General features: G+C 46.1%; 1 protein-coding gene across 1 annotated transcript; it reads left to right on the top strand.

Annotated features, from left to right (window-relative positions):
- Positions 1 to 231: 231 nt before the first annotated feature.
- LOC311100953 (vesicular glutamate transporter 1-like) lies at positions 232 to 27,216 on the top strand (the record flags this gene model as incomplete). The annotated part of the gene is made up of 13 exons (XM_084141936.1): positions 232 to 293; positions 11,289 to 11,541; positions 12,223 to 12,341; positions 12,451 to 12,565; positions 15,610 to 15,697; positions 16,016 to 16,106; positions 17,499 to 17,637; positions 18,697 to 18,846; positions 19,483 to 19,615; positions 23,959 to 24,069; positions 26,027 to 26,154; positions 26,468 to 26,537; positions 26,930 to 27,216. The coding sequence occupies 13 exons, from the start codon at positions 232 to 234 to the stop codon at positions 27,214 to 27,216; spliced, it is 1,746 nt and encodes a 581-aa protein (XP_083998062.1).
- Positions 27,217 to 27,469: the final 253 nt, after the last annotated feature.

Below are 27,469 nucleotides of genomic sequence, written 5' to 3'. Positions count from 1 at the left end.
TTGGTTTGAATTAGACTAGAATAATCACAAAGAGGGCATAGGTATGACTGTCTGTGTGCATAACTGTGCGTAAAAACGGTGTGGACCAGCTGGTTGAAAAAGGGAAGCGAGGTTTAATGGTGTGTGAGTGAAAGGTTAAGGGCGGAGGGAGAAGGTGATAGGAAAGCGGGCTACGCGCTCAAGCGGGAGTGCGCGCGGAAAGCAAATCGGTCGGAGCTTGGAGCAGCGAGGATGGAGATCCGACCAGATAGGTTTAAGATCGTCGCGGGCAAGACCCTTGGAAAATTACATAAGTAAGTTAAAACAACAGCATCATAGTTTACTTTTTCTGTACGGTTTATTTGTTCAAATTGTGTAGCCTAAACTATACTTTGTTCGCGTAGCGCACGCAATCCAGATCAAGGTCCTTATTTTTTTGTTACAATATTTGGCTACCTACCCACTTGTCGTCCCGGCACTCAGAGTTTATATACAGTTTATACCAATATATAGGCATATTCAATATTAGCTTAGTGCTATTTATGTTTGTAAAATATAAAGTAGGCTATGACTTTTATCCGAACTTTTGTTTAAAAAACCGAACGGATAGGCCTAGACACTAGACAAATTTGCCTATCTAAAATCCACATGCCCAAAGCCTTGGATTACGAGGTTTGATGACCTGACGAAACATCTGTTTTATCAATAGGACAGTCAATTTAGTAAAACCAACGTTCTAAAATCTTACTCCAAATAAGTAAGAGATGGAAGATATAGTCTACATTTTTTAAATGTATGTTGAGAAATTCCTTTGTATCCCATTGAATGTGTGATGTTTTTACATTTAGCCTGATTTAATGATATTTTATGGTAAATTACAATTGTAAAGGAGTGGGTGGGTTATGGTTATTTTAATGGAAAATATTTGATTTCCACTGTGTTAACGTAGCGTGTGCTCTGTGTCATGGATATCTAAATTAACTTCATTCAGGCCCTATAAATATTGACCTATAGGCCTACCTCGGAATGCAGTCCTCACCCTTTATTTACCAGACAACTTGAGACAGTTGCCATTCCGGCCATTCTAAAGTCTATAGATTAGAAATTATTTCCTGAAGGCTTAGAACCGATCTTCGAGTTCATGAATGTTTTCTGTAGGATAAAATTTGGACATCAAAACTGTCAATTTGCTCTCTATAGGCAGTGATGCAGTGCTAGACTATTTGATATTTGGAGTATGTCACTTTGTCATAGAAAGAAAAAAACGTATTTTCTTGTTTTAGAAATAAAATAGGGCCCATCTGCAATTTTTCATTGTCAATTCATTATTATAACACCTGAACCATGAATTCCTTAGCAAGTGCTACGACGAGTTGACAGCATCTATTATTTACAAAGGTAAACCACACTAAATGGTGTACGAATAATTTATAATCTGGCCATAATTAATGTATATTAACATGCTGCTAAAGGTATATATACCTATAGGCAAAATGTGTCTAAAACGTGGCATTGCTTTACATGTTTAGGTGCCATCAAAATGTGTATAGCCAAGAGAAGTATCTCTGTCTAATGTTCATGCTTGGTTCATGTTTCCCCCCCCCCCCCCCCCCCCCCTTTGTGCCCGGGGTTTGTAGGCTATGAATTTTACTTTGCTTTTTTTATGCAAAAGAATGGTGGTGTCCAGGCCAGCTGGTCAACTAAATATTGACACTTAGTAAAAGCATTTAGAATACGCCTAGCTAAGCTTACATGCAGTGAAAGTTAGATCAGCATCTCATTTGCCTAATAAGATACAGTGTGTGGCCACTTGAGAGAGCAAGTGCTGGATATTTTGCTCAAGAAATGTGGAAGATATTTATACTTTAATAAGGGAACATAAGGTCTCTTTGGTATGGCCACGATGCAAAAAAATGGGTGATGAATCTGCAGAAACATTGATGGATATCAATGGAAAATAGTTCGCGTTCTCTCGGGATTTGAAGAAGCGTCTAAACACATAAATCCTCTCCCGAAATAGCCCTCTCCCCCTCCAAGCTGTCGGCCCACGTAAATCCCCACACACCTCTCTCTCTTTCTTTCTCTCTCTCTCGCTCGCTCGCTCTGTAGGTAGCCTACCTCTCCAGGTTCGCCCCGTCCACGGTTTGATAACTCGTCATCGTCTGCCCCCCTCCCCCAAAGGCAGGGATTACTGTACCTACCTGCCCTACGCATTGGTGTCCGGTAAACCGTCACTTCCTTATCACTTGCGTGCGCTGAGGTGTCCCCCAGTGCGTAATATGGTGCCTTGGTTTGTGGCTGTTGTTATGACCCTATGTTATGTGTGAATTTCTGTGACATTTAGCCTATTCCGACATAGCAATAGTTAGGCCTATTTATCTTCATACGTATATGTTTTAGGTTGTCAGACTCATTCAGTTAATTTTGAATAACCCCTTTTGATATAACCAATCCATGTAATGTCAATTGTAGGCCTGGCTTTTATGTTTTATCAGAACCAAAACTTTAAGGTCCAATGCAACCATGTTTTATCTCAGTATCAAATAATTTCTGTGTAACAATTAAATACCTTACTGTGATTGTTTTTAAATCAAGTGGTAAAAAAGAAACGAAAATATCTTCTTAGCAAAGTGCAATTTCTCAAGCAAGAATTTTGCAAGGACTGTCTGGGAGTGGAGAGGGGGAAACTGAAAACTAGATGTTATTGGCAGAGAGGTTTGGAACTCTCTTTCTTATTGGGCTATTAATTAATTTACCGCCTGGTGATGTCAGCAGGCAGGACAAAATTCCATCCCACCAAAACAGGCAGAAATTTCAGGCGGTCTTTTCAAACAGCTCTTACACTAAAAGTGTATTATCATAATTTTCACAATTTTACAGTATTATTCCAACCTCATAGTGTGGAAATATACATTCACTGGCCAGTTTGTTAGGTACACCTCTCCGTTCACGAAAATGGATTGCACCTACAGACAGAGAGTCACGTTGCCGTGGCTTGCTATATAAAGAAGGCAGACAGGCATCGAGGCATTCAGTTACTGTTCGATTGAACGTTAGAATGGGAAAAACAAGTGACCTAAGCGGCTTTGAGCGTGGTATGATCGTCGGTGATAGGCACGCCGGATCCAGTATTTCTGAAACTGTACATCAGTGGTGTGCGGAACGGCATCTCGGAACGCACAATACGTCGATCCTTGTCATGGATGGGCCATTGCAGCACACCGGGTTCCACTCCTTTCAGCTAAATCCAAGAAGAAGTGGCTCCAGTGGGCACGTGATCACCAACACTGGATAGTTTACTTGAGTGGCCTGCACAGTCCCAAGACCTCAACCTAATAGAGCAGCTTTGGGATGAGATGGAACGGGCTGTTGGTAGCATGAATGTACCGCCGTCCAATCTGTTTCTGACACTTTGTAGAATGCCTTGAAGAATTTCTGGAGTCAAAGGGGGGTCCGACCCGGTACTAGATGGCTGTACCTAATAAAGTGTCCAGTGAGTATATATAAAATACAGGAAAATCACGTTTTTGACTGCACTGGGCCTTTTAATATGCTACTCTAAACTTCCTTGATATCTGTCAGATGAATAACCAACCCTGACACTTGTTTAATTATGAATAACTTCTTGTTGTGAGGATTGTGCTCGTGCCCTCATAATTCACAATAACAAATAACTTACGTAAACATCTTATAAACAGTTGCATAATTACTTATCCTTAACTGCAATAAGATTTTTCAGATACTCTGGAAAGGCATTGGGTTGACATTGTCCCTAAGACAGGGAGTAGATAGTTCGATCCAGCTGTTTGGTCATGTGTTGAGGTCGTAACAATAACAAATTTAGCTGAATGCAATTAATATCCCTTGCCCACATGATAAAACTGGGAAAATTTACCACAGACGAACTTGTCTGCAGTATAGTGTGTCTTATTTACCCAAGTAGCCACTGTTTTTGACCCTGTGATGCATTTAAAATTGATTATTATAATAATATGGGGTGTGCTTATATTTGTCCTATATAAGTGTTTTTTGATACGCATGTGTGAATTGGAAATGTGTTTTTTGCATGTCCCAACTCCCCCTGAAACACCCTCAGAGAGTGGAGTCATGGCCAGGGTCTGCCATTATCAACGGCGACCCTGGAGCAATTAGTGTTAAGTGCCTTGCTCAAGGGCACATCAACAGATTTTTCACCTTGTCAGCTCAGGGATTCAAATTAGTGACCTTTCGGTTGCTGGCCCAACGCTCTAACCTCTAGGCTACCTGCCGCCATCATATTCATAATGACATGTCATGACATTTCAACAAAATAATATCAGAGCCACCAATCACCTGTCTAAGTTTAGAGCTTTTTGTAAACCAAATACAAAATGGATGAATGTTTCTAAAGCTAATTTAGGTCCAGTCCAGTGTGTGGATTGTTTAGAAAATTAGGCGTTTGGTTATTGTATTATTCAAGAGAGAGTTCCATTGCCCTTAGCTGACTTTTCACTCTGTGTTGAAAGGTTTTCCTATGGTAGCCATTTTCCATTTTTCGTTGTGTGTTCAGTAGTCTGCAACCTCCATCTCTTTATTCTGATGAGACCTAAGTTATGTAGTTGATCAAGACGGGGGGCCAGTATGAAAAAATGTATGCACTCACTAACTGTAAGTTGCTCTGGATAAGAGCGTCTGCTAAATGACTAAAATGTAAAATGTAAGACGGTCTGTGCCAAAAGTGTCATATTCAGGTGGTACGGTATCTGGAAAATAATACCCATACTAGTTGCTTCCCAGATCCAGTCCTATTCCTCATGTACAATTTATTCTTCAATCAATAATCTTCACCTGTTTATTGAACTGTGAACTGCACTGCTGAACTGTCCTCACACCTATGTCCTTGACGAATGAATTAAGAGATTAAGTTGGAGAGAAAACCAGTATACTCATTTGACTAACCAATGAGCAAGGATTCAGAGTCACTGACCTCTATTTAATTTGCTACACTGTAATATGTCTCAAAGAGTATTGTGCAGACAGACTTCCACATTTACCTCACAAGTATGTGTCATTCTGTCTGTTTGTGTGATATTACGAGAGGGGTTAGTAAAGAGCTAAGGATTAAAAGGGATATACATCTCAGGGTCAGACGAAGACAACCGGAAGTTGAGACATGGAGGGAAAATGAACAAGAGTTAAAACTCTAAGACAGAGAACGAAATACATTAAAAAGTATCTGCTGCAATGTTATTTACATTTGAGTCATTTAGCAGATGCTCTTATCCAGAGCGACTTACAGTTAGTGAGTACATACATTTTCATACTGGCCCCCCGTGGGAAACGAACCCACAACCCTGGCGTTGCAAGCGCCGTGCTCTACCAACTGAGCTATCACGCGAGTACTGGTGTATTTTCTACTTCATTACTATGGGACAGTTGGCTCCTAGCCCCTTTTCAGCTGTTGTTCGCAAGGCAATAGTGTTGAGCACGTTTCACCTTTAACACATTTAATAAACACCTGACAGGTATCAAAAGGACATTGTGTCACCAGTACAGATGTGCCCTTCTACATGCACTCCTGTTTAGACAGGGAGATATTTCTCAGGACGCAGAAAGGGGGATTGGTGTTAAAAAAAAGAACAGTGGTGCAAGATGGGTATGACGATGTGAGAGGAGAGGGAGTTGACAATGAAAGGCAGGGACTGAGACGAGACCAGAAAGATGAACGAGGGATAGGAAGAATAGAGGGAAAGAGAGGCCCACAAGTACAGAAATAGTAGGAAGAGGTATTAATAATTCATCGCCAGCGAAAGTCATTAATGCTTAATGTCAGAGAATGCTGGAGAGATTGCTTGTGTGAACTGTTTTTGGTATGGGCACCGTTGTGGCACCCATTTTGTGGATGTTGCTTAGTCACATGTATTGGCGTACAAAGTTTCCGCATACCACAGCAGTTTTCGACTTGCCACAATGCACAGTATGTAAACTGTAGTTGGAAGCAAACTGTAGTTGGATGCCAAATGAGGTATACAGTTTGCTGTCAAAAGTGTAGGTGTAATTCGGGCATGTTTATTTGACCTTCTCATCATTCTCCAGCCTCCACATAGCAAGTCACCTTGTAAAATGGCCTTGCATGTTGATGGGGTGACAGATGCACACCTTTTGCCCAGTAACAGTGCTGCTGTGTGGCAGATTGCTATGACATTGTGACATTGGTCTACATACTGCTTTGGTGACACTGTCAGATTACCCTAGCCTGATTTATCATGGGTTTGACTGGCCTTGGTTAGTCTGTCTCAGTAGATGTTGCCCTGGTACAGCACAAAATGTGGTTCTCCAAACTCTGGTGGTTCTGAACTTCTGGTCAAGGTTCTGGTAGGGACATCAGAGCATTGACCCAGTATGATAAATCATTTTGTCTTGATCCGGAGAAATGTATCCAAAAATGTTTTCTGTATATTTATATTTGCAAGAATCCCATCTAAGCATCACCTTTCCCTGTTTCTTGTGAGACTTTTGATCTTAATGAGCAGTTTCTTCCTTCCACCTCATACTATATTGTTTCTGATATGTCTGTAAAATGACAATAGTTAGATTTTGGAGGGATGAAAAGGTCTGGCCAAAGAAAATGACACAGCACAGTGTGGTTCAAAGGAGTACCCATTTGTTATCATTCCCAAGAACTATGCCCAACTAGCCAAAAATTATTCAAGACCAATAGTCTGATTCCTCAGACGAGAAACTGTCAACTTTGCAGTTCAAACAATACTGGCTTCAACACTGAATGAGAGTTTAGTATTCTTCCGCCTCCTACAGCCTGCTCTAAACCAATGTTACATCTTTATTTCCAAAGCAGAGATGATATGATTGACTCTCCTCCCCCCTAATCACTTGAGCATTAAAAACATATGACCAAACTGGAAATAAAGCAGGGGCATGTGAAACCTCAGTCTCCCCCACATCCCCCCATATCCCTTGGTCTTGCAGCAGAGGTATGAAGTATGGTCTGTGAACTCAGCACAGCCTCGCATTGGGGCTGGGCTGATCTCATGCTTAATGGATGATGTGTCTCGGCTGACTACGTGTTTGATGTTTCCTAGACTGGAGGCTGGCGCAGGTCGTTAGCATGTTTGCTCAGTGAGCTGGATGAGTCGGGAGAGAGCAGGAGAGAGCGAGGTGGAGAGAAGGGGCCAGAGATGTGCCAAAGAGACAAGTGCTGTTTTCACCGTATGGTTTTAGCTCTACTGTATTGCAGCCTGCCTGCCAAGGCCTGTCAGGTTGGTCATGTCAGCAAAAAACCTCTTCGAAAAAAATAACTCACTGCAGGCCAGGGCTTGACCAAGGTGACATTGAAGTGTACAGAGGTGGTTAATATATTTTTTAAGAGGTTTACAGGAAGGAAAGTCTGTCTTGGAAGAGTCTTCTGTTTGTGTAGTAAATCTTTTTATGTTGTCAAGCATAGCAATTAAAATACTTTAGCAATGAATACAATCTCATGTAAGTTCAATACATTTACATTTTAGTCATTTAGCAGACGCTCTTATCCAGAGCGACTTACAGTTAGTGAGTGCATACATTTTTCATACTGGCCCCCTGTGGGAATCGAACCCACACCCCTGGCGTTGCAAGCGCCATGCTCTACTAACTGAGCTACAGTTGGTAGAGCATGGAAGACGCACACTCAAACCTACACAATTATTGCCATGATCCAATGATGCTTACAAGAACATACAGTTGAAGTCAGAAATGGTACATACACTTAGGTTGGAGTCATTAAAACTTGTTTTTCTACCACTCCACACATTTCTTGTTAACAAACTATAGATTTGGCAAGTCGGTTAGGACATCTACTTTGTGCATGACACAAGTCATTTTTCCAACAATTGTTTACAAACAGATTATTTCACTTATAATTCACTGTATCACAATTCTAGTGGGTCAGAAGTTTACATACACTAAGTTGACTGTGCATTTAAATAGCTTGGAAAATTCCAGAAAATTATGTCATGGCTTTAGAAGCTTCTGATAGGCTAATTGACATCATTTGAGTCAATTGGAAGTGTACCTGTGGATGTATTTGAAGGCCTACCTTTAAACTTAGTGCCTCTGCTCAGCGCCTTTGCTTGACATTATGGGAAAATCAAAAGAAATCAGGCAAGACCTCAGAAAAAAAATTGTAGACCTCCACCAGTCTGGTTCATCCTTGGGAGCAATTTCTAAACGCCTGAAGGTACCACATTCATCTGTACAAACAATAGTACGCAAGTATAAACACCATGGGACCACGCGGCCGTCATACCACTCAGGAAGAAGATGCGTTCTGTCTCCTAGAGATGAACGTACTTTGGTGCGAAAAGTGCAAATCAATCCCAGAACCACAGCAAAGGACATTGTGAAGATGCTGGAGGAAACAGGTACAAAAGTATCTATATCCACAGTAAAACGAGTCCTATATTGACATAACCTGAAAGGCCGCTCAGCAAGGAAGAAGCCACTGCTCCAAAACCGCCATAAAAAAGCCAGACTACGGTTTGCAACTGCACAAGGAGACAAAGATCGTACTTTTTGGAGAAATGTCCTCTGGTCTGATGAAACAGAAATATAACTATTTGGCCATAATGACCATCGTTATGTTTGGAGTAAAAAGGGGGGCGGCTTGCAAGCCGAAGAACACCATCCCAACCGTGAAGCACGGGGGTGGCAGCATCATGCTGTGGGGGTGCTTTGCTGCATGAGGGACGCTTTTTCAGTTCTGCCCACACATTTTCTGTAAGGTTGAGGACAGGGCTTTGTGATGGCCACTCCAATACCTTGACTTTGTTGTCCTTAAGCCATTTTACCACAACTTTGGAAGTATGCTTGGGGTCATTGTCCATTTGGAAGACCCATTTGCGACCAAGCTTTAACTTCCTGACTGATGTCTTGAGATGTTGCTTCAATATATCCACATAATTTTCCTTCCTCATGATGCCATCTATTTAGCAAGGAGGCCTACAAACCTGACTCAGTTACACCAGCTCTGTCAGGAGTGGCCCAGTGGTCTAAGGCACTGCATCGCAGTGCTAACTGTGCCACTAGAGATCCTGGTTCGAATCCAGGCTCTGTCGCAGCCGGCCGCGACCGGGAGACTCATGGGCGGCGCACAATTGGCCCAGCGTCGTCCAGGGTAGGGGAGGGAATGGCCGGCAGGGATGTAGCTCAGTTGATAGAGCATGGCGTTTGCAACGCCAGGGTTGTGGGTTCGATTCCCACGGGGGGCCAGTATAAAATATATATGTATTCACTAACTGTAAGTCGCTCTGGATAAGAGCGTCTGCTAAATGACAAAAAAAAAAAAAAAAAAAAAAGGAGGAATGGGCCAAAATTCACCCAACTTATTGTGGGAAGCTTGTGGAAGGCTACCCGAAATGTTTGACCCAAGTTAAACAATTTAAAGGCAATGCTACCAAATACTAATTGAGTGTATGTAAACTTCTGACCCACTGGGAATGTGATGAAAGAAATAAAAGCTGAAATAAATCATTCTCTCTACTATTATTCTGACATTCACATTCTTAAAATAAAGTGGTGATCCTAACTGACCTAAGACAGGGAATTTTTACTAGGATTAAATATCAGGAATTGTGAAAAACTGAGTTTAAATGTATTTGGCTAAGGTGTATGTAAACTTCCGACTTCAACTGTACACTTTATATACAAAAGTATGTGGACACCCTTTCAAATTAGTGGATTAGTCCTTTTCAGCCTCACCCGTTGCTGACAGATGTATAAAATGGAGCACACAACCATGCAATCTCCGTAGACAAACATTGGCAGTAGAATGGCCTTACTGAAGAGCTCAGTGACTTTCAACGTGGCACCGTCATAGGATTCCACCTTTCCAACAAGTCAGTTCGTCAAATTTCTGTCCTGCTAGAGCTTCCTCAGTCAACTTTAAGTGCTGTTATTGTGAAGTGAAAATGTCTAGGAGCAACAACGGCTCAGCCGCGAAGAGGTAGGCCACACAAGCTCACAGAACGGGACCGCTTAGTGCTGAAGCGCGTAACGCGTAAAAATCGTCTGTCCTTGGTTGCAACACTTACTACTGAGTTCCAAACTACCTCTAGAAGCAACATCAGCACAAGAACTGTTCGTCGGGAGTTTCGTGAGATGGGTTTCCATGGCCGAGCAGCCGCACACAAGCCTAAGATCACCATGCGCAATGCCAAGCGTCGGCTGGAGTGGTGTAAAGCGCTCCACCATTGGACTCTGGAGCAGTGGAAACGTGTTCTCTGGAGTGATGAATCACACTTCACCATCTGGCAGTCCGACGGACGAATCTAGGTTTGGTGGATGCCAGGAGACGGTACCTGCCCCAATTCATAGTGCCAACTGTAAAGTTTGGTGGATGAGGAATAATGGTCTGGGGCTGGTTTTCATGGTTCGGACTAGGTCCCTTAATTCCAGTGAAGGGAAATCTTAACTTAATACTACAGCATACAATGACATTCTAGACGATTCTGTGCTTCCAACTTTGTGGCAACAGTTTGGGGAAGTCCCTTTCCTGTTTCAGCAATGCCCCCGTGCACAAAGCGAGGTCCATACAGAAATGGTTTGTCGAGATCGGTGTGGAAGAACTTGACTGGCCTGCACAGAGCCCTGACCTCAACCACATCGAACACCTTTGGGATGAATTGGAAAGGCAACTGTGAGCCAGGCCTAATCACCCAATATCAGTGCCCGACCTCACTAATGCTTTTGTGGCTGAATGGAAGAAAGTCCCTGCAGCAGTGTTCCAACATCTAGTGGAAAGCCTTCCCAGAAGAGTGGAAGCTGTTATAGCAGCAAAGGGGGGACCAACTCCATATTAATGCCCATGATTTTAGAATGAGATATTCGATGAGCAGGTGTCCCCATACTTTTGGTAATGTAGTGTATATGAAACATTCAATGTCTACAGACACTTTCAACTAATATCAAAACAGTTCTCGACCCTGCCTTGCTCAAGGGCACATTGACAGATTTTTCCCCTAGTTGGTTTGGGGATTCAAACCAGCAAACTTTCAGTTACTGGCCAAACGCACTTATCCGCTAGGCTACCTGCTGCCATAATTTGCCATTTAGCAGACACTTTTCTCCAAAGTTAGTCATGACAGCATACATTTTACATATAGATGGTCCCAGGAATCAAACCCACTACTCTGGCGTTACAAGTGCTGTGCTCTACTGACTGAGCTACAAAGGACCCGTCTTTGAACCGCCTTTAACGTCTGTATGTTACAACTGTCTATACAAGTCACAAGCCAACTCTCTCTCTATATATATATATATCCTCTCCTTTTCGTTCTCAGAATCCTAGAGAAGCGGCAGGAAAATGGGGAGACCATCGAGCTCACCGATGAGGGCCAGGCAGTTATCGTGGAGGAGAAGGAGATGCCCGTGGTGGACTGCACCTGTTTCGGCCTGCCCCGACGCTACATCATCGCCATTCTCTCCGGCCTGGGCTTCTGCATCTCCTTCGGTATCCGATGCAACTTGGGCGTGGCCATCGTCAGCATGGTCAACAACCAAACTATCTACAAGGGCGACAAGCCAATCCTCGTGGTGAGTCCAAGAGTCAGAGATATTGTCTTAGAACAAAGGGTTCTAAAAGGGTTCTTTGAGGACATAATAACTAACCCCTTTTGACCGAAAAAAGGGTTGTTTGAGGGTGCTTTGTTGAGTGAAAACATTTTACCTGAAACCAAAAAGGGTTCTCCTACAGGGACAAGCCAAAGAAATCTATATGGTTCTAGGTAGCACCTTTGTTTCCAAGAGTGATATGTGTGACTTGTTGGTAACCAGTGAGGGGAGAATTAATCCCTATTGTCAGTGGTGGTATGTCTGCTCTCAAAGGGTCAGAGTTGGACCAATCAGGTTGCTTTAGCTTTACCTCCTTCTCCTAAATGGATAATGACCTTATTGGTTGTAATGACCAACAAACACGAGACTCATGCCTTGTTGCACTAGCTGAAAGAGGATTGTTGCTGCCAATTGAAACGTGGTGGCTATCAAAGTTGCTAGGTCCCTATAATCGCAATGAAATAGTTTGATTATCAACTGCGACTTTGTCTTTTACTGAGTTAAGACTTTGATTAATAATTACCATAGAAGGGTGGTAGTTACGGTCACTTACTTTAGCGATCTCACATACATTTTTTCCCACCACCCCAGAAAATCTTTTCCTCCCCTTTCTTTGTCTTGAACTCTCCTTTCGTTTATCTCACTCTCTCACTCTCTCCATAGAAAGCTCAGTTCAACTGGGAACCAGAAACGGTCGGAATGATCCATGGGTCATTTTTCTGGGGATACATAGTAACCCAAATACCCGGGGGATTCATCTGTCAAAAATTTGCAGCCAACAGGTCAGCTGCTTATACTTATATGTAAATAATGTGCTGTGAATTTTTCAATAACTATTACTGTAGATAGATTTCTAATTCTATTTCCTCTTTTTCCCCCTCTATCACGCAGAGTCTTTGGCTTTGCCATAGTGGCCACCTCATGCCTGAATATGTTGATCCCATCGGCAGCACGAACTCACATTGGCTGCGTTATCCTTGTCAGGATATGTCAAGGACTCGTGGAGGTGCTTGGCTACATTCCATGGCTTCCCCTAGCATACATCAGAGTTCACACTTGCGCTATGCTGACAACTGATTGTTTTCTCTATGGTGAACTGGCCACTGCCCGGCCATGTGTCATACTTGACTTGGCATTTCACCTGAAATACCCTATGAGAGAAAGAGTTACACCAGGAAGTTATGTCATTGATTTTAGGAGATCAACAACTTTTCATATTAGAAAGAAAACATTCTCGTCAAGTGTGACACATAGCCAGTGTGTCACGCTCTGGCTCCGGGACTGTGTTGTTTGAGCCAGGGTGTATTCATTTGGTTGTGTTGGGTATAGGGTGTGTTCATTTGTTGTGTTTGGTTTTGGTTTTGTTTCCGTGTTTGGTCAGTGACTCCCAATCGGAGGTAACGAGTGTCAGCTGTCGGCTCGTTATCTCTGATTGGGAGCCATATTTATACTGTGTGTTTTCACCTTGTGGGTGTGGGTTTTTGTTCCAAGTTCAGTCATTGTCACTGTGGACTTCACTATCGTCTTTTGTTTTGTATTGACGTGCTTTACTAATTAAAGTCATCATGTTCACTCAACGCGCTGCGTATTGGTCTGCTCCCTTTCAAGACGGTCGTGACAGAAAAACCCACCATCAAAGGACCAAGCAGCGTGTCCGGGAGCAAAGAGACTGGACATGGGAGGAGGCGCCTGGTAAGGAGATCGAGAGGCTGGCGATGGCCCAGGTGGGCAAATCGTGGTCCTGGGAGGACATGCTCGGGGGCAAGGGACCTTGGGGGAAGATCAAGGCCCTGGCGAGAGAGGAGCAACGGCGTCAGCAGGGTCATCGTTGGAAGGACGTGAGGCAACCCCAAAAAGTTTTTGGGGGGGGGCACATGGCTTGGGCGGCTGGGCAGCAGGAGGCTGCCACAGGGAGATGTGGAGAGAAGGCTACCGGATTACGGGAGCCATTGGCGAATAGAGGGAGGGAAGCAGTTGAGGCACGGCGTGAGAGACTGAGGTGTGTTACCAGTCCGGACCGGCCCGTTCCTGATCCCCGGTTAAGGCCAGTGGTGTGTGTTCCCAGTACGGACCGGCCTGTTCCTACTCCACGCATCAAGCCCACGGTGTGCGTCGCCAGTCCAGCCCGGCCGGTTCCTGTTCCACGTAGAAAGCCTACGGTGTGCGTGGCCAGCCCAGCCCGACCTGTTCCGACTCCACGCATCAAGCACAAGGCATGGACGACGGAGGCAAAGATGGGGCGAATCCAGGAGGCCACCAGGCCAGGGGTACACCGCCCTGTACGTCCTGTGCGGATGCCTCACACAGAGTGTGTGAGGGTAGGCATTCAGCCAGGACGGGTGGTGGCCGCTGTTCACTCCAGGCCTCCTATCCGTCTCCACAGCCCGGTCCGGCATAGTCCTGCTCCCCGCACCAAGTCCACGGTGTGCGTCGCCAGTCCAGCCCGACCTGTTCCTGCGCCACGTACCAGACCCACGGTGTGCGTCGCCAGTCCAGCCCGGCCGGTTCCTGCTCCACGTACTAAGCCTACGGTGTACGTCGCCAGCCCGACCCGGCCTGTTCCTGCCACCCACACCAAGTCTACGGTGCGCGTCGCCAGCCCGGTCCGGCCTGTTCCTGCCACCCGCACCAAGTCTATGGTGTGCGTCGCCAGCCCGGTCCGGCCTGTTCCTGCCACCCGCACCAAGTCTACGGTGCGCGTCGCCAGCCCGGTCCGGCCTGTTCCTGCCACCCGCACCAAGTCTACGGTGCGCGTCGCCAGCCCGGTCCGGCCTGTTCCTGCCACCCGCACCAAGTCTACGGTGCGCGTCGCCCGGCCAGAGTCTGCCGTCTGCCCAACGGCGCCTGAACTGCCCGTCTGCCCAACGGCGCCTGAACTGCCCGTCTGCCCAACGGCGCTTGAACTGCCCGTCTGCCCAACGGCGCCTGAACTGCCTGTCTGCCCAACGCCGTCTGAACTGTCCGTCTGCCAAGCGCTGCATAAGCCGCCCGTCTGCCATGAGCCTTCAGAGCCGTCCGCCAGACCGGAGCCGCTAGAGCCTTCCGCCAGACAGGATCAGCCAGAGCCTTCCGCCAGACAGGATCAGCCAGAGCCTTCCGCCAGACAGGATCAGCCAGAGCCTTCCGCCAGACAGGATCAGCCAGAGCCTTCCGCCAGACAGGATCAGCCAGAGCCTTCCGCCAGACAGGATCAGCCAGAGCCTTCCGCCAGCCAGGATCCGCCAGAGCCAGCCAGCCAGGATCCGCCATTCAGTCCGGTGCTGCCCCGTAGTCCGGTGCTGCCCCTTAGTCTGGTGCTGCCCCTTATCCTGGTGCTGCCCCTTAGTCCGGTGCTGCCCCTTAGTCCGGTGCTGCCTCTTAGTCCGGTGCTGCCCCTTAGTCCGGTGCTGCCTCTTAGTCCGGTGCTGCCCCTTAATCCGGTGGGGGTCAGTTGGAGGAGGCGACGAAAGCGGGTAGTGACTATGGTGGGGTGGGGACCACGACCGGAGCCAGAACCACCGCCGAGGAGGTATGCCCGCCCAGCCCTCCCTTGTTTAGCCCGTATTGAGGCGCGGTCGCAGTCCGCGCCTTTAGGGGGGGGTACTGTCACGCTCTGGCTCCGGGACTGTGTTGTTTGAGCCAGGGTGTATTCATTTGGTTGTGTTGGGTATAGGGTGTGTTCATTTGTTGTGTTTGGTTTTGGTTTTGTTTCCGTGTTTGGTCAGTGACTCCCAATCGGAGGTAACGAGTGTCAGCTGTCGGCTCGTTATCTCTGATTGGGAGCCATATTTATACTGTGTGTTTTCACCTTGTGGGTGTGGGTTTTTGTTCCAAGTTCAGTCATTGTCACTGTGGACTTCACTATCGTCTTTTGTTTTGTATTGACGTGCTTTACTAATTAAAGTCATCATGTTCACTCAACGCGCTGCATATTGGTCTGCTCCCTTTCAAGACGGTCGTGACACAGTGGCCAGTTCACCATAGAGAAATCAATCAGTTGTCAGCAACCTTTCAGTACAACTGCAAATATGAAAAGTTGTTGATCTCCTAATGTATCTCTTTCTCTCATAGGGTGTTTCATACCCAGCATGCCACGGCATCTGGGCAAAATGGGCCCCACCTCTTGAAAGAAGTCGATTGGCCACGACAGCCTTTTGTGGTGAGGTCATCTTGCTCTTCTGTCATTCTCTCTGTCTCCCGTCTTTGTCTGGACACTACAAAGGGACACAGTTTCGACTACAATTAATATAACTTATTGTGATGACGTATTTCTCCATAATTCTTCTTGTAAAACTGATGTTTTCTACATGACTATAACCATTTCAACATCTATTGTGACTATTTCTACCATTATAATCATACTGTGATTGCTCAAGATAGTTCTAGTTCCACAGCAATGTGTTTAATGCTGTTGATTTCCATATGACTGACCTTTCTGTCTCCCTCATGTTTGAGTGTGTCTGCCTCTGCATCTCAGGGTCCTATGCAGGAGCTGTGATAGCCATGCCACTGGCTGGAGTGCTAGTCCAGTACTCAGGGTGGTCATCTGTCTTCTATGTCTACGGTTAGTGACCTCTGTTTGTCATAAATGTTCCCAACTTAAAGTGATAGTCAGGGCGGGACTTAGGGGGTCTGGCCCGCCCTACCGTACCTCCTTGCCCGTCCAAATAACATATAGAAATATTGGTCATTTATTTGACTGAGACGTGCGCCGACAGAATGATGCTTCTATATCAGAGAAAGCATCCGAGCGAGGGAAACAGTGCCCATCTGTCTCAGAATGTGTAGACCATGTATCTGATTCTGTATGGACCAAAAGAGTATGGCATGTCATACTATTTCTGGCCAGACAGCATCAGACACATGGGCTACATATAGTGAGACAGAGGGGCGCTGTTTCGCTCACTCGGATGCTTTCTCCAGTGAGAGAGTTTCAGCAGAGAGGAAGAGGCGAAGCGAGAGGGCTCACTCTCACCAAAATCTGTCCAGAATAAGCCCAATGCGTTTCTATGGACATAGTATGCAGACCAAAACTTGTCGCCTGCCTTCCCAGCTTTTGGACAACAACTCCCATTGTTAGAGCGGAAACATGAGCCTCTCGTCATTATATACAGAACTCTGGTTTCAGACTCTTGCGAATTGAAAAGGAAAGTTGGCAGGTGCATGTTAGGATAATGGCTTCCCCTAAAGCCAAAATTATATAATTACTACTAAATAAAAACATTCAAAATACTTCACCAGAGAGAATGACTTGGCCACAGAGGATCATTAGCTTGTTCAGTTTGTATGATTAACCACGTGACAATGATTTTGAGAAACAAAAACGTTATTATTGAAATTAAACTGTTCCACGAAAATGCGCATGTAAAAAAAAAACACAACTGTCACTCAGATCAGTAGAAATTATCAACTTCCCCAAACTTGAAACTCACGAGCTGCCTATGGTCTTTACTATTGCACCCATTAAAACTCATTGTGAACGCACAAGCACATGCACACATAGGAGGTCCCGTGAAAAAACGTGCCCGCCTATGGAAATCAAAGGCCCGTCCAAAGGATTCGTTCTGCCACAGGCTCTAGTGATAGTTCACTTTCATGTGAAGTTTGAGTTAATTTAGGACTTCCCTAGGTTATTGTCGTTTACTCCAAATTGTTTGCTGGTTATTTAGCAAAGTCCACAATCTCCTGGCTAGAATTTTTGGAGAACGTAGCAATGCTACCGGAAATGGATTGTATCTGTTAGCAAAAGTGAACAATCCCTCAGTTCACTTCAAGTATGCAAATTCTACAAAGGCTTATGAATTGGTTGTGAAACATGTAGCTCTGACCCTCAGTCTGTCCTAGTTTTAAACTTCCTATTCCCTTTTCCTCATCTTCCATCAGTTCCCTCCTTTTACGCTTCCTCTATTCTTCCTATTTTCTCTCCACTCTTTTCACTCTTCCTTCCACCTCCCAGGCAGCTTTGGGATCTTCTGGTATCTCTTCTGGATCCTGGTGTCATACGAGAGTCCGGCAGCCCACCCTACCATCACAGAAGAGGAGCAGAAATACATTGAGGAGGCTATCGGAATGTCAGCCGCTAATGCCACACCTGTTACGGTTAGTCAACAGTACACCAATTCCTCTATCCACTAACTCACTTCTGAATTAAACTTCACTTCTTCTCCAGATCCACTTTTCATGGCCCCTCCTTGCTGTGTTCTGATGGTGTGATTTAGTGTTTTTGAGCCTTTTTTTTTTTTGTCAACAGTGGCTGGGTCTGAAATGGCCCACTTTTCCCTATATAGTGCACTACTTTTGACCTGAGCTCTGGCCAGCACAACTCTGGTCAAAATAGCTTTTAAGGAGAGCTTTGGCCCAGTGTTAATTTCTTAAACAAAACTAGTGACAAAAATATTTGTCAAACAACCATTTTTAAGTAGCAATTGACGAGACTATAATTGACTAAATAGACCCAGAAAAAACTATAACTAAACAAAAAAGATTTTTAATTTCAGTTGACTAAAACATGATGAGACTAAATTATCTCTGTGACTAAAATCTGACTACTAAGTGGACTGGACAAGAGTTTTTGGAGAGATTGAGAGCTTTTCAGTGATAAGCACAATTAACATTAGCAGCACAGATGCGCAGCGCAGTTCTGTTCAGCAGTGGGAAGGACGTGTCATACACAGCTTAAATCAGCTGGGGAGCTGCGGAGGAGCAAGCGATGAGGGCAGACATGGAGACAGGCTCCGCTCCATCTCCGGCTCCAAGGAAAGGGCATTTAGTTGACTAAAATGGCCCACTGTTTTCGTCATTTTGACAATCTAGACTAAATCATTGTTCAAATGACAAAAGTGTGACTAAAACATAATGATATTTCAGTCAAAATGACTAAGACTAGACTAAATCTAAAAAAGAGTGCTGAAATGAACACTGCTCTGGCCAAAAGCAGTGCACTATATAGTGAATATAGTGTATTTTAGAGCACACAATGGAATCATGATAACACAATCAACCCTGGTCTCAATGTGGTGGTTGTTACAAAAGCTCTAAATCAGTCTAACATTTTTAAAAATCTATCGAGTATCTTCTGTATTACATGTTTTGGGTTTTATTTTACTGTGCACAATTGCCTGCAACCTAACACTGAACGTTTTCTGGTCCTTCCTCTAGAAATGGAACACACCTTGGAGAGCCTTTTTCACTTCGATGCCAGTCTACGCTATCATCGTCGCCAATTTCTGTAGAAGCTGGACCTTCTACTTGCTCCTCATCAGCCAACCTGCATACTTTGAGGAAGTGTTTGGGTTTGAGATCAGCAAGGTGACTAAGACCAGGAATATCCATGTAGAGCTGGCCTAGAGCTACACTCAGAAAAAAGGTTCCAAAAGGATTCTTTGGCTGTCCCCATAGGATAACCCTTTTTGGCTCTAGGTAGAACCCTTTATGGTTCCAGGTAGAACCCTTTTGGGCTCCATGTAGAACCCTCTGTGGAATGGGTTCTACATGGAACCCAAAAGGGTTCTACCTGGAACCCAAAAGGGTTCTACCTGGAACCAAAAAGGGTTCTTCAAAGGGTTCTCCTATGGGGACAGCCGAAGAACCCTTTTAGGTTCTAGATAGCACCTTTTTTGCTAAGAGTGTAGTGCTGTACTAGTACAGGTTTATCTGGCTTTGTGTGATCCTAGGCTTTGTGTGATCCTAGGGTTTTGTGATCCTAGGGTTTTGTGATCCCAGGGTTGTATGATCCAAGGGTTGTGTGGTCTCAGGGTTGTGTGAGCCCAGGGTTGTGTGATCCCGGGGTACACACATTTTATTTTTATATTTTCTTGTGAGGACTACTAACAAGCAGAGGCATGCTCCTCTAAGTCTTGTCTTATTTGTTGTACTGTACTAAAAAATATCTTCCCTCTCCATCCTCTGCCCACCTCCTATCCACCCCGCCACCCCTCATCCCAGGTGGGCTTGGTGTCGGCCCTCCCCCATCTAGTGATGACCATCATCGTACCGATTGGGGGCCAGCTGGCTGACTACCTACGCACAAACAAAATCATGAGCACCACCAATGTCAGGAAGATGATGAACTGTGGAGGTAAGAAAGGAGGGTGAAAAGAGGAGGAAGGAAAGAGGAGGAAGGAAAGAGGAGGAAGGAAAGAGGAGGAAGGAAAGAGGAGGAAGGAAAGAGGAGGTAGGAAAGAGGAGGAAGGAAAGAGGAGGAAGGAAAGAGCGGGAGCAGGCGGCAGGCGGCAGGGCAAGAGATGTCATCGATTTAGAAATTTGCTATCAAGTGTTTGTATCCATGAACCATAAAATATTATTGGTTGTTTGTATCAAATCAAATCAAATTGTATTGGTCACATACACATACGCATACAGATGTTATAGCAGGTGTAGCGAAATGCTTGTGTTCCTAGCTCCAACAGTGCAGTAATATCTAACAATACACAACAGTACACACAAATGTAAAAGTAAAAGAATGGAATTAAGAAATATTAGGACGAGCAATGTCGGAATCCAGAGTAAATATATATATATGTGATGGGATTTATGGAGAGTATGTGGATAGAATATGTAGTATATCTGTAGAATACGTAGGATAGAATAGTGGTCCTCTGTAGCTCAATTGGTAGAGCATGGTGCTTGTAACGCCAGGGTAGTGGGTTTGATCCCCGGGACCACCCATACGTAAAAAATATATGCGCACATGACTGTAAGTCGCTTTGGATAAAAGCATCTGCTAAATGGCATATTATTATTATTATATTATAGTATATGTACAGCAATAGTTGAATAGGATGGTATTGACTAGAATACAGTATTATACATTTGAAATGAGTAAAACAGTATATACACATTGTCACGCTCTGGCTCCGGGACTGTGTTGTTTGAGCCAGGGTGTATTCATTTGGGTGTGTTGGGTATAGGGTGTGTTCATTTGTTGTGTTTGGTTTTGGTTTTGTTTCCGTGTTTGGTCAGTGACTCCCAATCGGAGGTAACGAGTGTCAGCTGTCGGCTCGTTATCTCTGATTGGGAGCCATATTTATACTGTGTGTTTTCACCTTGTGGTTGTGGGTTTTTGTTCCTTTTGGTCAGTGTACCGTGGACTTCATTGAGTCGTCTTTTGTTTGTAGTTCGATAACGTTTATTTAATAAAGTCATGTTTCTTGGACACGCTGCGCCTTGGTCATACTTGGACGACATAGACGACCGTGACAGAAAAACCCACCACAAAAGGACCAAGCAGCGTGTCAAGCGGCAACAGGACCCAGCTCCAAAGGTCTGGACATGGGAGGAGATTTTGGACGGAAAAGGGTCCTGGACTTGGGAGGAAATCCTGGAGGGGATGGATCGCCGTCCATGGAGCGAGACAGTGGAGAGGCGACGGAGAGAGGAACAACGGCGTCGGCAGGGCCATCGTCGGAGGGACGAGAGGCAACCCCAAAAAGTTTTTGGGGGGGGGCACATGGCTTGGGCGGTTGGGCAGCAGGAGGCTGCCACAGGGAGATGTGGAGAGAAGGCTATCGGATTACGGGAGCCATTGGCGAGTAGAGGAAGGGAAGTTGTTGCGGCACGGCGTGAGAGACTGATGTGTGTTACCAGTCCGGTCCGGCCCGTTCCTGATCCCCAGTTAAAGCCAGTGGTGTGTGTTCCCAGTACGGACCGGCCTGTTCCTACTCCACGCATCAAGCCCACGGTGTGCGTCGCCAGTCCAGCTCGGCCGGTTCCTGCTCCACGCACAGAGTCTACGGTGCGCGTCGCCAGCCCGGTCCGGCCTGTTCCTGCCACCCGCACCAAGTCTACGGTGCGTGTTGCCAGCCCGGTCCGGCCTGTTCCTGCCACCCGCACCAAGTCTACGGTGTGCGTCGCCAGCCCGACCCGGCCTGTTCCTGCCACTCGCACCAAACCTACGGTGCGCGTCGCCAGCCCGGTCCGGCCTGTTCCTGCCACCCGCACCAAGTCTACGGTGTGCCTCGCCAGCCCGGTCCGGCCTGTTCCTGCCACCCGCACCAAGTCTACGGTGTGCGTCGCCAGCCCAGCCCGGCCTGTTCCTGCCACCCGCACCAAGCCTACGGTGCGCATCGCCAGCCCGACCCGGCCTGTTCCTGCCACTCGCACCAAACCTACGGTGCGCGTCGCCAGCCCGGTCCGGCCTGTTGCTGCTCCCCGCACTAGCCCTGAGATGCGTGTCCTCAGCCCGGGACCACCAGTTCCGGCACCACGCACTAGGCCTTATGTGCGTCCCCAGGGTCCAGCATGCCCTGTTGCTACTCCCCGCACTAGCCCTGAGATGCGTGTCCTCAGCCCGGGACCACCAGTTCCGGCACCACGCACCAGGCCTATAGTGCGTCTCGGCCGGCCAGAGTCGGCCGTCTGCCCAACGGCGCCTGAACTGCCCGTCTGCCCAACGGCGCCTGAACTGCCCGTCTGCCCAACGGCGCCTGAACTGCCCGTCTGCCCAACGGCGCTTGAACTGCCCGTCTGCCCAACGGCGCCTGAACTGCCTGTCTGCCCAACGCCGTCTGAACTGTCCGTCTGCCAAGCGCTGCATAAGCCGCCCGTCTGCCATGAGCCTTCAGAGCCGTCCGCCAGACCGGAGCCGCTAAAGCCTTCCGCCAGACAGGAGCCGCTAGAGCCTTCCGCCAGACAGGATCAGCCAGAGCCTTCCGCCAGACAGGATCAGCCAGAGCCTTCCGCCAGACAGGATCGGCCAGAGCCTTCCGCCAGACAGGATCAGCCAGGTCCTTCCGCCAGACAGGATCAGCCAGAGCCTTCGGCCAGACAGGATCAGCCAGATCCGTCAGCCAGCCATGAGCAGCCAGATCCGTCGGCCAGCCATGAGCAGCCAGATCCGTCAGCCGGCCATGAGCAGCCAGATCCGTCAGCCAGCCATGAGCAGCCAGATCCTTCAGCCAGCCATGAGCCGTCCAGCCAGGATCCGCCAGAGCCAGCCAGCCAGGATCCGCCATTGAGTCCGGTGCTGTCCCTTAGCCCGGTGCTGCCCCTTATCCTGGTGCTGCCCCTTAGTCCGGTACTGCCCCTTAGTCCGGTGCTGCCCCTTAGTCTGGTGCTGCCCCTTAGTCCGGTGCTGCCCCTTAGTCCGGTGCTGCCCCTTAGTCCGGTGCTGCCTCTTAGTCCGGTGCTGCCCCTTAATCCGGTGGGGGTCAGTTGGAGGAGGCTACGAAAGCGGGTAGTGACTATGGTGGGGTGGGGACCACGACCAGAGCCAGAACCACCGCCGAAGAGGTATGCCCGCCCAGCCCTCCCTTGTTTAGCCCGTATTGAGGCGCGGTCGCAGTCCGCGCCTTTAGGGGGGGGTACTGTCACGCTCTGGCTCCGGGACTGTGTTGTTTGAGCCAGGGTGTATTCATTTGGGTGTGTTGGGTATAGGGTGTGTTCATTTGTTGTGTTTGGTTTTGGTTTTGTTTCCGTGTTTGGTCAGTGACTCCCAATCGGAGGTAACGAGTGTCAGCTGTCGGCTCGTTATCTCTGATTGGGAGCCATATTTATACTGTGTGTTTTCACCTTGTGGTTGTGGGTTTTTGTTCCTTTTGGTCAGTGTACCGTGGACTTCATTGAGTCGTCTTTTGTTTGTAGTTCGATAACGTTTATTTAATAAAGTCATGTTTCTTGGACACGCTGCGCCTTGGTCATACTTGGACGACATAGACGACCGTGACACACATTATTAAAGTGACCAGTTTCCATGTCTATGTACATAGGGCAGCAGGCTCTAAGGTGCAGGGTTGAGTAACTGGGTGGTAGCCGGCTGGTGACAGTGACTAAGGTTCAGGGCAGGGTACTGGGAGGAGGCCGGCTAGTGATGGCTATTTAACAGTCTGATGGCCTTGAGATAGAAGCTGTTTTTCAGTCTCTCTGTCCCAGTTTTGATGCACCTGTACTGACCTATCAGTCAGCTTGTGCCAGTTATATAACCTCTACTTTTACAGTACATGAGCAAAACTACTCAACTACAAAGAGAAATAGCAGGTAAAAAAAAGTTGAACTAAAATATTTAGGAAAGATATTGACCTGGAAAATACAACACCTTGTTTTGTGGTAACCACGGAGTCCAGTTGGTGCATGAGAAAATGATCACTGCATAAGGCAAATGATGACTCACCGTAACGCAGTATTGCTTGCCACTGTAGACTATTTTTGAACTGCAGAGAAATCAATAGAGGAGTGAGGGGAATGAGAAGCGTGTATATATACTGTATATCTCACTGTGTGAAACTGCAACATGTAGAGCCACAGTTAGGTTATACTGCCCTCAATACCCTTTAACTAGAAGGAAACAAAGGAAATCATTTTCTGCTGTTGTTTTATCCACAACACAAATCAATCCCCATTCATTTACCTGTGTATTCAAAGAATGCTCACTTGATTCTTGACTTCCTCCATATTTGTTTATGTGTCTTTACTTCCTTGTAATAGGTTTTGGAATGGAAGCCACCCTATTGCTAGTGGTCGGGTTTTCTCATACGAAAGCTGTGGCAATCACCTTTTTGGTTTTGGCTGTAGGCTTCAGTGGTTTCGCTATTTCAGGTGAGACTTGGGTTGTTATCTTTTAGATCTCTCATATATCTCATACCTCTGCTATTCTCTCCTCAAGACACGTTTTGGCATTCTCACACAACAGAAAAGAAACAGTTAACCGCAGCACCTCACAGAAACGAATAAGCTCCATCAGCAGAACAACTAACCCTGATCTGTCCATAGAGAATTGCATAATCTCTCAAACTCAGTTATTTAGGGGATCGTCTCTATCTTGCATAGAGTTTGGCTACTAATACAGTGAGGGAAAAAAGTATTTGATCCCCTGCTGATTTTGTACGTTTGCCCACTGACAAAGACATAGGGCGGCAGGTAGCTTAGTGGGTAAGAGCGTTGTGCCAGTAACCGAAAGGTCGCTGGTTCTAATCCCTGAGCCGACTAGGTGAAAAATCTGTCGATGTGCCCTTGAGCAAGGCACTTAACCCTAATTGCTCCTGTAAGTTGCTCTGGATAAGAGCGTCTGCTAAAATGTAAATGTAATGATCAGTCTATCATTTTAATGGTAGGTTCATTTGAACAGTGAGAGACAGAATAACAACAAAAAAATCCAGAAAAACGCATGTCAAAAATGTTATAAATTGATTTGCATTTTAATGAGGGAAATAAGTATTTGACCCCTCTGCAAAACATGACTTAGTACTTGGCGACAAAACCCTTGTTGGCAATCACAGAGGTCAGACGTTTCTTGTAGTTGGCCACCAGGTTTGCACACATCTCAGGAGGGATTTTGTCCCACTCCTCTTTGCAGATCTTCTCCAAGTCATTAAGGTTTCGAGGCTGACGTTTGGCAACTCGAACCTTAAGCTCCCTCCACAGATTTTCTATGGGATTAAGGTCTGGAGACTGGCTAGGCCACTCCAGGACCTTAATGTGCTTCTTCTTGAGCCACTCCTTTGTAGCCTTGGCCATGTGTTTTGGGTCATTGTCATGCTGAAATACTCATCCACGACCCATTTTCAATGCCCTGGCTGAGGGAAGGAGGTTCTCACCCAAGATTTGACAGTACATGGCCCCGTCCATCGTCCCTTTGATTCAGTGAAGTTGTCCTGTCCCCTTAGCAGAAAAACACCCCCAAAGCATAATGTTTCCACCTCCATGTTTGACGGTGGGGATGGTGTTCTTGGGGTCATAGGCAGCATTCCTCCTCCTCCAAACACGGCGATTTGAGTTGATGCCAAAGAGCTCGATTTTGGTCTCATCTGACCACAACACTTTCACCCAGTTCATCCTCCCGTGTCGTTCTGGGCTGATTCCTCACCGTTCTCATAATCATTGCAACTCCACGAGGTGAAATCTTGCATGGAGCCCCAGGCCGAGGGAGATTGACAGTTATTTTGTGTTTCTTCCATTTGCGAATAATCGCACCAACTGTTGTCACCTTCTCACCAAGCTACTTGGCGATGGTCTTGTAGCCCATTCCAGCCTTGTGTAGGTCTACAATCTTGTCCCTGACATCCTTGGAGAGCTCTTTTGCCTTGGCCATGGTGGAGAGTTTGGAATCTGATTGATTGATTGCTTCTGTGGACAGGTGTCTTTTTTATAGGTAACACGCTGAGATTAGGAGCACTCCCTTTAAGAGTGTGCTCCTAATCTCAGCTCGTTACCTGTATAAAAGACACCTGAGAGCCAGAAATCTTTCTGATTGAGAGGGGGTCAAATACTTATTTCCCTCATTAAAATGCAAATCAATTTATAACATTTTTGACATGCATTTTCCTGGATTTTTTTGTTGTTATTCTGTCTCTCACTGTTCAAATAAACCTACCATTAAAATTATAGACTGATCATTTCTTTGTCAGTGGGCAAACGTACAAAATCAGCAGGGGATGAAATACTTTTTTCCCTCACTGTATATCATACTCTTGAAAATTGATGGTCTGTGTAGTTTACAACAACAACATGGTGACCTTTCACAAATCGGTGTCCTTTCTCTCTGTTTCCCCATTAGGCTTTAATGTGAACCACCTGGACATTGCTCCCCGCTATGCCAGTATCCTCATGGGCATATCCAACGGTGTGGGCACTCTGTCTGGCATGGTGTGCCCGCTCATTGTTGGCGCCATGACCAAACATAAGGTACAAAAGGACTCTACTTCCACACAATATAATACATCACACTGCCCACTGCATTCATTACTAACTACTACACATCATATAAATCATTATCTATCATAACACAGCAAGACACTCATGGAGGAGTAAGAGACGCATTCTTATTCAATATTCATCCTTTCAGACCTTTCTCTTTTATCACTTGTTTAATTGATTGTTCTCACCCCCATTCACTTTCTTTTGTACTTTCTCTCTCCCTCACACACACACTCTCTCACTCTCTATCCCTCGGTCTAACAATCTCCTCTTTCCCTTTCTCCTCCCTCTCTCGCCTTAGACGCGGGAAGAGTGGCAGTATGTGTTTCTCATTGCTGCACTCGTTCATTACGGAGGTGTTATATTCTATGGTGTGTATTCTCTCTCGGTATTCTTTTCCCCCATCCCTCTCTTTGTACATCCTAATGAAGCTGTATAATAATGCTCCGTTTCACAACAATTGTTTGCCATTTACTTTTGAATTGACCCTGAAGTAAATAAATGTGTCTCATTTGTATCAAACTCATTTCATGCCAAACAAGCTAGATCATTCATAAAAAATCTAACATGTATTCTCATATTGCTATTCCCTCTTGCACTATTGCGTAACCTTTTGTAATAATATTTAGATATCATTAATTTTGGTCCTACATTTTTTTCCATATGTTAATGCAACCCTTTAGTGTAGAACTAAATAATCTAGATCCAAGTCAAGTAAGTACAGCTTTGGGCAGAATTATTTTATTTGTCTTTTGTATTCCAGGACTTTTTGCCTCCGGAGAAAAGCAGTGGTGGGCAGAGCCCGAGCAACTTAGCGATGACAAATGTGGAATTCTGGATGAGGATGAGCTGGCCAACGAGACGGAGGAGTTGTACCGTACCAGCGGAGGAGGCGGCTACGGAGCAACGAGCCAAGCCCCGGATCCCAATGGAGGAGGAGGGGGTGCAGGAACCTGGGTTTCGGACTGGGACAAGACTGAAGAGCTAGTACAACCACCAGGAACCAATAGTTACCTATATGGAGGAGAGGAAGACAGGGAACTAACATAGAGGGAGTTACAGGTATGAGTTACAGGGTGGGGTAGCAGACAGAAAGAGTACATAAAAGAGTGAAACGTTTCCTTGTGGCACAGGAACTTGGAAAGGGGTGGGGTAGGTGGACGGGATGAGGGCAAGGAGCGGAACAAGGAGGAGGAAGAAAAAGCCAGCATGACCAAAGTATTATTTATGGAGAACTGAAAATGAGGAGGAGCCATAGCTGTACCAAGCGTGTGTATGTGAGTGTGTTTTTGCATTTGTGTAT

The sequence above is a fragment of the Coregonus lavaretus genome (genome assembly GCF_964263955.1).
Source record: "Coregonus lavaretus genome assembly, chromosome: 25".
Classification (NCBI taxonomy): domain Eukaryota; kingdom Metazoa; phylum Chordata; class Actinopteri; order Salmoniformes; family Salmonidae; genus Coregonus; species Coregonus lavaretus.
This window is presented reverse-complemented; position numbering and strand designations above follow the sequence as displayed.